This window comes from Manis javanica, chromosome 11 (assembly GCF_040802235.1).
Source record: "Manis javanica isolate MJ-LG chromosome 11, MJ_LKY, whole genome shotgun sequence".
In the NCBI taxonomy this organism is placed as follows: domain Eukaryota; kingdom Metazoa; phylum Chordata; class Mammalia; order Pholidota; family Manidae; genus Manis; species Manis javanica.
In genome coordinates, this window is record NC_133166.1 from 29,712,704 (window position 1) to 29,726,135 (window position 13,432).

Consider the following 13,432-nt stretch of genomic DNA (forward strand, 5'->3'; position numbering starts at 1 on the left):
AAAAGACTGAATTAATTCCACCTCTCTATAGAAACCACTGCTTCCTGTGTATATTTCTTTGATAAAAAAAAATACACAATGTGTTGTTAAGATCTCATACTTCACTCTCTCACCTGTCCCACCCCCCCATGTATACTCTGCTAAGGTCTGAATGTTTGTGTCCCCAAAATTCATACATTGAAATCCTAGCCACCAAACATGATGGTATTAGGAGGTGGGGCCTTTGGGAGGCACTTATATCATGAGAGTGGAGCTCTCATGAACTGAATTAGGGCTCTTTTATAAAAGAGACCCCACGGGCTTGCTTCGGTAGCACATATACTAAAATTGCAACGATACAGAGATTAGCATGGCCCGAGCACAAGATGACATGCAAATTCATGAAGCATTCCATATTTTTTCTTCCTGTGTTAACAGGTAGTAACTGCACTAGAGGGGGTGAGGATTTAATAATATGGGTAACTGTTTAACCACTGTGTTGTATACATGAAACCAATGTAAGATTGTACATCAATGATACTTCAATAAAAAAAAGAGAGACCCCACAGAGCTCCCTCCTCCCTTCCTTCATGTGAGGACAGTAAGAACATACCAACTATGAACTAAGAATTAGGCCCTCATCAGAGTGCAACCATGCTGGTGCCCTGATCTTGGACTTTCCAGCCTTCAGAACTGTGAGAAACAGACCTCCATTGTTTATAAGCTACCCAGTCTGTGGTAATTTGTTATAGCAGCCTGAAAGGACTAAGACATTCTTTAAAAAAAAAAAAGTGGCTGCGTAGAAAAGCCTGGTTTCTTCCATAATGCCTCATGTCAAGTGACACTTCTGCCACCTCTAACACTTGGCTAAAAGCAGACCCTCGTATTTGGAACTCCTCCACCTCTAAAATTACAAATGCCAACATTTCAGACCAAGACTTGTAATCCGTCCAGCTCGTGTTCCTCCTGAACCAGCTCTCCTGCCTCATCGGCACCTCTAGGCCCTGGACATCTTCCCGTTCACTTTCCTAGTTTGAACAACCACTCTCCTCCCCAGCACCCCCAAGGCCTCGACCTGTCCTCCTCACATATCCCTGGGTCACTCCAGTCAGCCGCCTTCTCCAGGGGACCCCACACTCCTCCAAGCCCGGTCAGTGCCCTTGCCCCTTCCTCACGGTGGCTCTGCCTGAGGGCCATCAATCTCCTCAGACCCAGCATCCCACAGAGACCGCCTCACCTCCCCACCCAGGGGAAAGGCAGCCACCAGCCAGGAATCTCTTACTTTCTTACTTCTCCATATACATAATGTGCACACCGGCACAATCTGGCTGCCATGAAAGTGGTGTCCCTCCTCTTCCCTCAGGCCGAGTCCTCCAGTGGCTTCTCGCTCCTGCCATACTAACGCCACGGGAGTGGGGCATGTACTAGGGACATACGTGCTGGGTTAATTAGTAGATGTGCCCACCCCCTCTCCTTCTCTTTGCCCTGCTGGGCCTTACTTACCTGAGCTTATCTGCCACAAAAATGACCCGGCGCTCCAGCAGCAGTGAGGCAAAGATGCGGATGAGCTGGCGCACACTGAGGCAGGTAAAAAGGCACTCAAAGTCCACGTGCTCTAGCCGGGAATCTGTGGGCCGCCGCAGCTCTAGCACCTGCAGGACAGCAATGGGGAAAATGGGTCAAGGCAAGCCAGGTGTGCTACTCTGGGTCCTCCACAGAGTGACCCCATGCTGGCTTCCCTTCCCATCTTCCCCTCCTAGAGCCCCTAATTTAGCCAGTTATGCAGTAAGACCCATTCTCCTCTTCCCCTCAGACCACAGCTCTGTTTCCATAGTCCTTAGACACCCAGTTGTGGGCAGGAGGGCTAACTGGGAATGTGGGGGAGGCTACAAAGGAAGGCACTCAGGGGCTGGCAGGCTCTCAGGAAGGGAGGAGAGCTGATTGCTCTTACAGATGAGGAGGCCGCAATCACACAGCTTTATCTGTAGAATCCTCCCTGCCCTCATGCCCATCTCCCCAGGCAAAGGGCTTGGTCCCCCATTCTGACCAGACCACAACTGATCACTGCCCCCTGGGAAGAGCAACATCTCCGCATCTCAGGACCCTATGCCCACCCATCTCTGGGAAGGCAATAGTGCCCTTGTTGCCACATCCCCTCCCTTTCCTTCCAGAGGCTGTTTGTCCTGCCATCCTGGCCTCTATCTCTATCAGCCTCCAAAATCCCGGTGCCGGGGACAAAGAAAACACAAAGAAAAGGCTGGCTATTCCACAACCTTGCCAGGAAGCACAGCTTTCTTCATCAGGGCCAGTCCTAGCAACCCTCCCTCCCAAGGGGCTGCAAGGTGCCCCCCACAGTCAGTGCTCTGGCACAGGTGGCCACTCCCCTGGGGGCAGTCATGAGGGTGGGAGGTAGCGACTGCCCTTTACAGTGAGCGGGAGGATGTGCTGACACTCAGGCCAGGCCATGGCAGCTGTCCCTGGGGCCGCCGAGTCTTCTCCTTGGACCCTCAGCATACGTGGGCAGCACAGACGGGCAGGCCTTCTCAGAACTGTGGTGCACGTGGGGCCTCTCACAGCCCCACAGCATCAGAGCCCCTTTCAGCAGATTTTTACCCCATGCCATCTCATTTGCTCCTCAGGGACAAGGCAAGTAGAAGCCCTAACTCCTAGCTTGGTATCCACCCCTCTGGGCCCCAGAAAAGCAGCAAAATGGGCACAAGTCGCCCTAGCAATCTATTTACACTCTCTCTCTCACGGGATGGTGAACTCTCAGAAGGCTCAATCTTCTGAGTGGTATGATGAATCTCAGAGGTATGATGAATCCCATACCATAACTGAGTGAGAGACCTCTGCACCCTCCCATCCTTGTCCCACCCCAGAGAAAGTAACAGTGGGGCTCCCCCAGCTGCCCTTCTGAGAGCCTGTGTGCAATCTGGCAGGCTCTGCTCTGCAGCACACAGCCCCAGCAAGAGAGAAGTCACAGAGGCAGCTCCCAACCCTGACCCTGGGCCTCTTTGCATTCATCCCAGTCCTCAAGGAGGTAACAGTCCAGTGGGGCTGAATGAGCCTAAACAATCCCAGCCTATGAGACTGATGTCAGAACAGAGGAAAGGTGTGATTAACATCTGCTCAGGCGCAGAGAGGAACGGCAGCTGACCACACCTGGGGTCAGGAGGGGTCAGGGCAGCAGCTCAGACAATGAGATGCTGAACTTGCACTGCCGGAGGAGAGAAGAGGGAAGTGTCTTCTGCACAACAGGAAGCAGGGTTCAGGGACAGTAAGCCACTCAGATCAGAGAGAGGAGAAATGAGGCCGGGGAGGGCAGGGCCACAGCCAGAAAGACTCCCAGGAATGCCGCTAGGCTCTCAGGGCAGGGGCAGCTGTCCTGCCCTGAGACCGCTCAGGAAGCCTCCTGTCCCTCCAGACAAGGGAGAGAGAAAAGAACCTAAGACAAAAGTCTCAGGGTGTTCACCACCCCTGGCAAACCCGACGCGGCTTTGGTCAGACCCTCTCCCACTCTCTGCAACAACTAACTTACTTCTGCCCTCTCTTAACACAACACCCATCTCTCACTCTCAGATGACCTTCTCTTCTATTCTGAGAAAACCAAAGCCATCAGATGAGAATCCAAAATCTAAAAGCCACAGCCCTTCCCTGGCACTGCACAAGGAAGTGCCCTTCTCTCCTAACAAAGCCAAGCCCTCAGTGGGTCCCACACACCGCCTCCTCGGCGACAGTCCCTCATCCCCTTCCTCTCCTGCTGTTAACCTCCTCCTCTGTGGGACATTTCACCCAGCATCCAACAACCAGCTTCAACAAACTCTACCCTGGGCTCCAGATTTCCTTTCAACCACTAGCCCCTCATCCCTGTTTCTCTTCACAGCCAAGCCGCTTAGAAAGATGTCTATACAGGCTAGTTCCATATTTCCACCCCCATTCACTTCTCAACCCACCCCACTCAGTTTTCTGGGCCCCCACTCTCCTGAAAGCCACTCTTGTCAAGGCATCTTGTCACACCTCATCCTGACCTCCTGGAAGTATCTCCCTTATCTGATCACTCCTTCCTTCTGGAGACACCCCCACTCCTTGGCTTCTAAGCCCCTGGGGCTCCTCCCCTCTTCTCAATCTTGAGGGCTGCCACCCCTCCATGGCAGGACCTCCAAATGGAGTCCCTCAGGACTGAGGGGGACCTAGTCCGGGCTCTCTTCTCTTCCCTGCCTACATTCTGCTACTAAACACTTCTCTTGGCTACCTCACAGGCACAAAGTCAGCTCTTCCTCCGCCTCCTCCTAACCTGCTCCTTCTTCAGGTGCTCCATCAGCTACCCTGTTGTTCAAGCCAGAAAACGGAGGTAGCCTTGAAATCTCCCTAACACTTATTCCCTATTTTCAGTCAACCACAAAGTGCTACTGATCCTAATTCTAAAATATATCTCAAATTCATCACTTCTCATCTTCTCTACCACCCCTTAATCTACTACTATCATCTCTTGCCTGTACTGCTTCAATGGAACCCTACTTGTCTCCCTGTTTTCCCTCCAACACATTATCTATGAAGCAGCCAGAGTGAGCTTTAAAAATACATCTCAGCTCTTATAACCCTGCATTAGATAAAATCCAAAATCCTTGCCTTGGACTACAGACACGTTGTGATTGACCTGTGCTGCCTACCCACCCCTGCTCACTGCCCTTTTACCACCTTGCCTTTCATCAGTTCCTTGACAAGCACACACACTTTCCCACCTGTTGCCTTTGCGGGTGCCACTCCTTCTACCTGGAGTTAACCCCCCATCCACACTTTCCTCTCAGTCCCCCTCCTCCCACTTCATTTAGTTGACTATATACTCCCCTCAGGACCCTGGTAAAACGCTACTCCCTCAGGAGGCCTTCCCTGGCCCCCTGTGCAGAACAGAGCCCGGTGCTGTCATGTGGTGCTTACCACTATTTAGGAATTACCTGTTTACACGTAAAAGTATTCAGATACTAGCAGTCTCTCCCACCAGACTAGGATGCCAGAGGACGAAGCTGTGCCCCTTTAGCTTTATGATCTGCCCCAAGGTCTGGCATAGTCCCTGACTGAAAGAGAGTACAGATTCACCAAGTATTTGATGAATGAATAAAAGGAGGACAGGTGGAGTGCAGTTCAGTCTGAGCAGGTTAGGAAAGGACCCTAGTTGTTGCAGGGAGTTGGGCAATAATTCCAGTATTGTTGTTCACTTTTTCAGGCCCTACTGATTAGGCATGCACACACACTGAGTGAGGACAGGGCTGTGCTCTGCACCTCGCAGAGGCTGCAGCCTTGCTAGGCAGGTCTTACTCTGGCCGCAGGCCATAGTCTGAGAGAAGAGGCAGCAGAAATCCCTACCTCATTGCCTGCACCTGGAAGGAACGTCTTCACTCTGATGGTCTTCCCTGGGGCAGGGAAAGGCGACTCCATGAGACTTCTCATGAAGGGATAGACCAACGCAGCAGAGATCCCACGCCGGCGCTCCACCTCATCTAGGACCTGTACCCACCACCAGCAGCCCAGAGAGGAAGGGGGTCAGGGCGCTGCCCTTCCCTATCTTCTGGGCAGAGAAGAGGGCAGCTTGGCATCTGACCAGACAGTGTCAAAGCAGGGCAACAGGAGGACTGTCTTGCCAGGAGTTTCACACCCTGCCCTTTGCATTTCCCTTGGCACTCAGGACAGCTCTGCTCCCTAAGTAGTCCTTGCCTCAGACCCCAGGAGCTGAGCAGCTGTGCAAATACCGCTTGAGAGTCAGGTCCCTGCGCACTTGGTTTCCCCAAGGTAGTTTCTGTCCCCATGACTCTGGCTTTGCTCCTGACCCAGGGTGGGCTGTGACATTGGCAGATACAGCTGGTGCAGGAGCTGGGATACGCCAGCAGGCTAGACGGGGAGCGGGGTTCAGGACTCAGGAGGGAGTCAGAGCTTGCTTGTGCTTGCTCTTGTACTCTCTCTCGCTTGCACCCTCTCACATACGGGGGGGCTTTCTCATCTGAGCCGGCAGCAGATGCTCCCACCGGAGCTGTCAGCTGGGGGAACAGGGGGGAGGGAAGTACACCAGAGCCCTCTTACCTTGGAAAACAAGCCGAAGCAGCCAAGACGGCTGATGACACAGTATACCTCTGGCAACCGCGGCCCTTTCCCACTTGGCTGGGCCGGGACAAAAAGGGGGCAGAGAGAGACACAGACACAGAGAGTGCATGATTACTCTATCTGGTTCCTTTTCCTTGCAAAGAGAGGACTGAGGACTGCTCTTCTAGCCAAAGAAGGCCCTAAGCTTCTTCTAAACCTCTACTCTTCCAGGCTGCCAAAGGAAAGGTTGCCACTCTTTGGGGGCAGGCTTCAGCCTCTGCTGGAGTTTCCGGCCCAAGATGCTAGGCTCCTGCCAAGCTCTACACAGTCTCTGCCCTTCCTCCCAAGCGGAGACTGACAGGGACGGGCAAAGGATGAGAGGCAGAGGATACAGGGAGATTCTGTGGATTTACATCCCTAAGGCTGGGAGCCTGGAGGACCCAGTGGTGCTGAGGCACATGTGTACATTTTTAGGGGCAAGCTAAGTAGTATGTGGTAGCAGCAGTTCACACATGCTAGTATGATGTAGTCTGCTGCCCCTCACAGGGGTCGTTCTTCAAAACATTCCTTTCCTCAGTTGCTCTTTTCCCCCTTCCTTGACACATCCACATTATAGGAAAGCAAGCTGAAATAACTGAGGGGAAGAAAACTATTTATTGAATGTTTATTCTATCTGAGTTCTTGGGCTTGGTACTTGACTAAAAAGTTGTGAGAGAGGCAGTACTATCCTCATTTTATAGATGAGTAAACTGAGTTCAAAAATACTAAGCCACTGTCTAAGGTTATGTATCTACAAGTCGTAGTACCAGGAGTCTGCTTTGACTTCAGTCTTACCTCTAAAGCAATCTGCCATCTAACAGGAAGGAAGGGAGAGGGACACAAAGATACAGGACAGAGGCATGTTATAGAGTAGAGGAGAACAAAAATAACAGGGATTTAAAGGGAAGGCAGCTGGAGGAGGTGTGCTCTGGGGCTCCCCAAGCCTTGAGCCCCCCCAAATGCAGGCTAGGGTGAGTCCACAGGAGTCTACTTCTCCAGTCAGTGGCCAGCAGGGCTCTGTGGCTGCCTCTGGCTCAGAGGTCTGGAGTGCCTGGCAAGGCTGAGCAGGGAGGGAGCAGAGCAGCAGGTGCTGGTCCCTCATGCAGGCTGCTAAGCAAACGCAGATGGGGCCATTTCAGTTTCCAAACCTGCTGGCCACACGTCACAGAACTAAAGAGAAGGCAGAATCTGTTTTTGTCCATATTAGGCCTGAAACTCACTCCTCTCTCTTTCCCTCTCCCCTCCTCCCCTAAAGCCCCAAGTGATTAAACCAAGTATGTAGGATTTGGGTTAGAATCATTGTGTCCGATCTGCAGGAATGCCGAGCTAGTGCCAGCCCCCTTGGCAGGGACCCAGCCCAGGCCCTCTCTGAGCACGCCAGGACAAACACACTCTTCCCTGGGGGCAGCAGGCCCGCTGCAAAGGAGCAGCTCTGCTTCACCTTCTGCTCCTGCAAAGGCGGCCTTTGGAATGCACCCTCCAGGCCCAGGTGAGCCTAGGGCCCACTGGCCTCAGCTTGGCTCCCCACTTGGCATCTGTACTGCCCCACATTCTCATAGCCCCCTTCACTAGGCATTCTACATCCAAATATCCCTTGTCCCCAGACTACCCTTTAGAGTGATCCAGGCCTACCAGAGTCAGTCTCAAGGATTTGGGATCAATCGGACTATCCCTTATGGGCTGTGTAAGTCATCCCACCTCTGAATGTCAGTTTCTTAATCTATAGAACAGACATAATAATACCTCATAGGCTTTTATGAGGATTAAAGCAAATTACATATTTAAAACACCTAGTCTGGGCACAATAGGTCCTAAATAATAGTTTTATTCCCTTGCCTTCCCTTGTCTACATTGACAGTCCTACCTCCTCTACTAGATGAGGATAGGATCCGTGTCTAACTCATCTTAATGTGCCTTTAGCATGCTGCCTAACCCTCAAAAGGTGTATGGTACAGTGTTAAGGAATGAATGAATGAATGACTATGAATGCCTGGCTCAGAACCCTTCCTTTGGGATCCCTAATATACATTACTCTTGCCTAGGATCCCCCTCATCTGCCCCTGGACTGGCATCTAATGACAACTCTCCTGCTGAGGCCCAGGGAACCCCAAACCACTGTCCACAAGCCAAGCCAACGACATGCCTGTGGAGCTCCAGGAGAGAGTGTGACAGGACTTTCCTTACTTTACCTCAATCTACTTTCCAGGACTGAAAATAGGAGATGAGGAGGGCTTCTCTATGCAACATGGCTTCTATTTTCAAAACCCTCCCTTCCCCTGAGTTTGAGGCATCCCTCCAAAATCCCATAGAAAGTACTGGGCTATCCCTGCTCAGCTGCCAGCCCTACCAGACCATGGGCAGGATGCCTCCCACATCAGGCTGGCCAGGTACGGGGTGAGGAAAGCTGTCCTCCACCCCAATCTGATACACACATACATACTGCTGTGTGAGGATCCTGTAACCCAGCGTCAGCTATCAGAGCCCAGAAGCCCAAGAGAAATGAATGAAAAGAAAAAGTATAGGAGAGGTAAAAACATATGACAGTCCAGGAGGTGATCTACTGTCTCCCTTACTGCAGATGATCTTAGATTCTGGGGGCCAGGTCAGAGGGTCCACTCGGAGTCCTGCCATCCCAGGAATGCCTTGTCTGTGTGTGTACACACACGTGTGTGCATTGGGGCAGCCTCAGAGAGCATGCAGGGAGCAGAACATAGGATGTCACACAAGCTACAGCTGAAGCAGGAGCTGAAGCCCACGCATGCACACACTGTGGCCCAGCCCCTGATGACTGAATGGGGCCACTCACCAGTAAGCGCCTGCAGTAGCCGAAGCGTCTGCTGCCATCTTCCCCAGTCAGCATGAAAGAAAAGGTCTCACTGAAACAGGGGGGGTCTGGCATCAGGGAAGTATCAGACAACCCAGGAAACAGCCTCCAAGAAGGGGGACCGCCATCCCAGGAAGGGGTGAAAGGCCAGGTAGCTAAGGAGGAGGTTGGGACTAGGATGGGCCCCATTCAGCTGCCCACTGCTTCAGGGGTAAGGGAGGCTACGCCCTGTTCCTGCCTCCGGCCAGGCCTCACCTGCTATACTCTGACACAGGGAGCCAGTCCTTGGCATCAGGGAAGCAAAACTGGGGAATGGCCTTGAGCCTCTCCTCTGCCTCCCGCATCTGCTTGGTGGGTCGGTCCAGCTGCAGGGAAAAGGAATATGGGGAGAGATCGACAGGAGAAGATGGGCGACCTGGATTGGTAGGGGTGGCCAACAGGCATCTCCTCCCCTGAGAGGCCTAGCTGGCATCCTACCAGCTGGCAGGCTTCTCAGCAGCCCCGTCCCCACCCCCAACTCTTACAGAGAGGTCTGGGTGAGGGTTGAGTCATCATTTATTCATTCAATATAAGCCAAATGAGCACTTTCCAGGTGGGACCTGGCACTGTGCCATATGCTGGGGCTACCAATGGAAAACAAAGTGGACAGGGTCCCTGTCCCTGCACATTCTGGTCAGGAGAGGGACAGAATCAACAACACAATTTCAGCAGGTGCCCTTAAGGAAATACACAGGGTGACAGGACAGACAGAACTGGATGGGGAGAGGGGCTACTTTAGGGTATCTAGGAAGATCTCCAGGAAAGGGGGCCAGATTGGCTTGTTGGCAGTGAGCACAGAAGGAATGGTGAGATGAGACTGCGGGAAAAAGAGGTAACTACTCGTGAGTACAGGGTTTCTTTTGGGGGAAATTAAAATGCTCTAAAACTGATTGTACAACCCTGTGAATATACTAAAAGTCACTGAATTGTACAATAATGTGGCTAAAAAAGAAGAGAAAGAAGGTAGGAGAAGCAATTGATGGCCCTTCCTCAGGACCCCTGCAGTCCTGTAAACAATGTGGATGTCATTCTAAGCACACTGGGATGTGCTTTCTCCGCCCAGACCTGCCCCCTCTGAGGCCCTCTCCTCCCTCCTGTGAGCAGCCAGGCTCAGGGATGCTAGCGGGGCAGGTCGCCATGGCAGTATCAGCACGGGCTCTTTCTTCCTCCCCAGACAGGTCAGCAAACACAGGGGGAAAGAGGAGGGGCGGGGTGGGCTAGAGATGGAGGGCCTCACCTTGGGGAACTGGTAAGAGACCTCAGGGAGGTAGGTGCTTCGGGATGGCTTCTTCTTGAGGGACACCACCACAAAGTACTCAAAAAGCTCCCGCTCCTGCCACTCAAGCAGCTCCAGCTCCAGGGTCCGATAGCTGGGGGCACGCTTCAGCATCGACTGGATGTGGACTAGGCGCTGCGTGTGGGCTGGGGGCAGATCATATATCAGGGGACAGGCAAGCCGGACCCTCACAGACCCCACATCAGCCCCCATCCCAGACTCAGGGTTCGATCTCTATGGGTCGCCCCTAAATGTATGAGCCTAGTCTGAACCCTCACACAGCTAGGTTTGGAGAAGTGGCAGGAGCAAGGTGTCTATGCCTGCACAAAGGCTCTGCCCTGACACAGGGAGCTTCTAGTCTGAGCCTCCTAGAGCCTCTGGAGGCTGAGCTGGGACCAACAGGACTACGTAAGCCCGGCAAACCCCGGGATGCATCACAACAACCCCAACCCCACCCCTACCCTGGCCCCTACAACCAACAGAACTATAAGAGGTGAACAGCCATGAAGGCTTCATCCTGGGCCCCTATCAGAGTCGCTGGACATGGACCCTCTGTCCCTGTCCTCAGACCCTAAATCCTTGCCCACCTGCCTGGAGGACCAGTGGATGAATGAAAGAGGGAGCCAGCTCCCACATACTTTAATCATCCAGGAGGGTGCAGGCAGGGTTTCTCAGTGGAGAAAGAACAGACACTTGTCCAAGGCCTCTGGAATGTGAAGGTCCAGAACCTTTTCAGGGAGGTGGCAGTCCTCTTTTCTAGGGACAGGGGAGATGGCTTCAAGGCCTCTAGAGGACTGGTTTTCTCACACTATGGCACATTTATTGCAACCAGAAAAGGTACTTGTAATCTAAACCCATCTCTGACCCTCCATATTCACAACATTTACCAGATCTAACATCCAATTCTCATGAACAATGGCTTAGAAAAGTATGGGCAGGGTTACCAGCCCTCAACTGGGGCAAAAGGAGACATCTGAATTCAACCTCACAGCGCTGAGTTCACATGAAGTAGGAATGGACTCCCCTACAACCCCTTGCTCTGTTGGCCTGGTATCCTGTCTGCCTTCTGCCTCTTCAAACCAGGCCAATCTGGGACACTGGAACTGCATGTGCAGAAGAAGGGAAGGCTGATTGTCTATAGCCAGGGCTGGGAAAGGGTTCCATGCTCCTGGGGAGCCATGCCTCACCTTTGAACCTGTCGTCAGAGTCGCTCTCGCTCTCACTATTCTCATCTGGAAAAGTAACAGCAGGTGTGCACGCTTGCTGAGCCACTGCCCCGCAGCAAGTTGTCTGTGTCCCCCCCAACTCCTCTCACAGGGATGGGTGCCTCGTCTGTGTTCCTAGGGGCTACTGCCAGGCACTGAGTGGCCTGAGGCCAGGGTCCCTCAGAGCTCAAATGGCAGGTGCTAATAATCTATTCACAAACCCCTATCCATCCAGTCCTGATCTGGGGAAAGAGGAGGGCTCAAGTTAGAGGCTGAGCCAGCAGAGGCCTATGGGCCTGGAACATAGGGTCCTGCTTCCAGGAGGCCAAGATTTGAAATGGGAAACAGACCACAGCACTGTCTGGCTTTTCTTTCTGCCAGCGCAGACTCCCACACCCGCCTCCCCACTTAGGGCCTCACAGCCCAAAGTGTGAACTAACCCATCCCAGGACTTTCTCCCCTTTTTGGCCCTCACCTCTGTGTGGCCACTAGAAGGCAGGAGGATCCTGTGATTGGCCCGTGGAAGGGTAAACTTTAGGCTAATCTATGCGTCTCCCATTCTTAATGCCAAGGGCCCCAGACACCTGAACCAACTCAGGCATCAAGGCCTACCTCTCAGGGATGCTGTCTCAATGCTGGACATAGACAGCTTTTTTAACCTCTTCTTTCCCCTCTTGGCATTGTAGATGGAGTTAATTCTTTGGACAAGCTGGGTGAGAAAAAGAGGGAGGGTGAGGTAACCCTAACACCAGCTGCCCTGCTTCCAAGAAGTATGATAACTGGTCCATCTGCTGCCTTACTGATGCAAGCTTTTCACCCTCCCCACACCAGGCCCAGTACTGGTCTCTCTGCTGCACAGACCAATACTGCAGACTGTCTGGTAGCTCCCCACCTACCTAGCCCTCTAAGTGGTCTCCTGCCCCAAGATAAGGGCATTAAACTTAGTTCGCCAGAGGAAGGAACTGAGATCCAACCAGACAGGATGAGAGTTCTTGGGTCCCAGGAGTCACTACACCAACTGAGACAAAGAGCTGCTCAGATGAAATAACAGGAACAAGGATTCAAGCCTCTCCCCTCTGGGCTACAGCCTGGGGCCCCAACAGGAAGGAGCTAAATTCCCAATATACTCCAGCATTGTTTGCAGGCTAAAAATACCATCTGGCTAAATCCTGCTGGGCCTGGTTGCCTACATATTCAAATCATTGCTGAAAACTCTCAATTCTGAGAGTTACAGAAAGGAAGACCCATGTTTGAGTCCTAGGGTCCTCAAAGACCTGGAAATGTCTATGTGTGCACAGAGACCTCAAAATGAACACCCTACACTCACTAATGGGGAGTCTCCTAAGGACTGGTTTCTATCCACCCAGTGGCATGCAGTGCTCCCTAGGGGCAGAGCTAGCCTGTCCTTCCCCTAACATCTGTGCACCATTACTCATTTAATTCATCTTTATTGATAAGAAAAGGGAAAAACCAGATGACAAAGGCCAGTGCACGGGCTCAGAATCTACTCAAGAACTGAAGAAGCAGCCCAGATTAGTGAAGGCAGGAAGTGGGAGAAGAGCCATCCACATGCCTGCCTGCCTGCCTGCCTAGCCCCATCAACTCCGTCTAGGGACGCTACCTTGGGAATGCGGCGGGCCCGGCGGCTGGACAGCAGCTCACTTGTAGTGCTGAGGCTGTCCTCGTTGAGGCTGGAGGGTGAGGATGGCAGGCTCAGCTGAGCCAGCAGCAGCATGTCATCATGGCTGTGCCTCTTGGGTAGTCGTGGCAGCCGATGGCTTTTCCTTTCTGACCAGTTCCCACTCCGCAGGGACTGGCTGCTGGGTTTCAGGGACAGCTGGCATTGCGGAGAGGGGGTGGGAGAGGGGCTCACCATAAATGCGTTGGCTGGCACCCCATGTCTGCTGGGGCTGGACATGGAAGCCAGAGGCTGGCAACCCTGGCTTCCCCAAATCCCACCCTGGAATTTCTATCTGCTGGGGTATCCTCTTTTGA

At 52.7% G+C, this 13,432-nt stretch overlaps 1 protein-coding gene and 1 non-coding gene across 15 annotated transcripts in view; one reads left to right on the forward strand and one right to left on the reverse strand.

Moving 5' to 3' along the window:
• DENND2B (DENN domain containing 2B) overlaps positions 1 to 13,432 on the reverse strand; it is a 162,749-nt gene that overhangs the window by 11,472 nt on the left and 137,845 nt on the right. For 13 of the 14 annotated variants that reach the window (XM_073216147.1, XM_073216139.1, XM_073216145.1 and 10 more), the window contains 9 exons: positions 13,059 to 13,274; positions 12,050 to 12,146; positions 11,420 to 11,464; positions 10,194 to 10,378; positions 9,173 to 9,282; positions 8,900 to 8,969; positions 6,055 to 6,132; positions 5,344 to 5,484; positions 1,483 to 1,631 (listed from right to left, as the gene is read on the reverse strand). In XM_073216147.1, the coding sequence (XP_073072248.1) occupies positions 1,483 to 1,631; positions 5,344 to 5,484; positions 6,055 to 6,132; positions 8,900 to 8,969; positions 9,173 to 9,282; positions 10,194 to 10,378; positions 11,420 to 11,464; positions 12,050 to 12,146; positions 13,059 to 13,274 (1,091 nt within the window). The remainder of the gene's footprint in view (positions 1 to 1,482; positions 1,632 to 5,343; positions 5,485 to 6,054; positions 6,133 to 8,899; positions 8,970 to 9,172; positions 9,283 to 10,193; positions 10,379 to 11,419; positions 11,465 to 12,049; positions 12,147 to 13,058; positions 13,275 to 13,432) is intronic. The other variant, XM_073216140.1, reaches the window with a different exon arrangement.
• On the forward strand, positions 298 to 400 carry LOC118973906 (U6 spliceosomal RNA). The gene has a single exon (XR_005063430.2). It is a non-coding gene; the product is annotated as a U6 spliceosomal RNA (small nuclear RNA).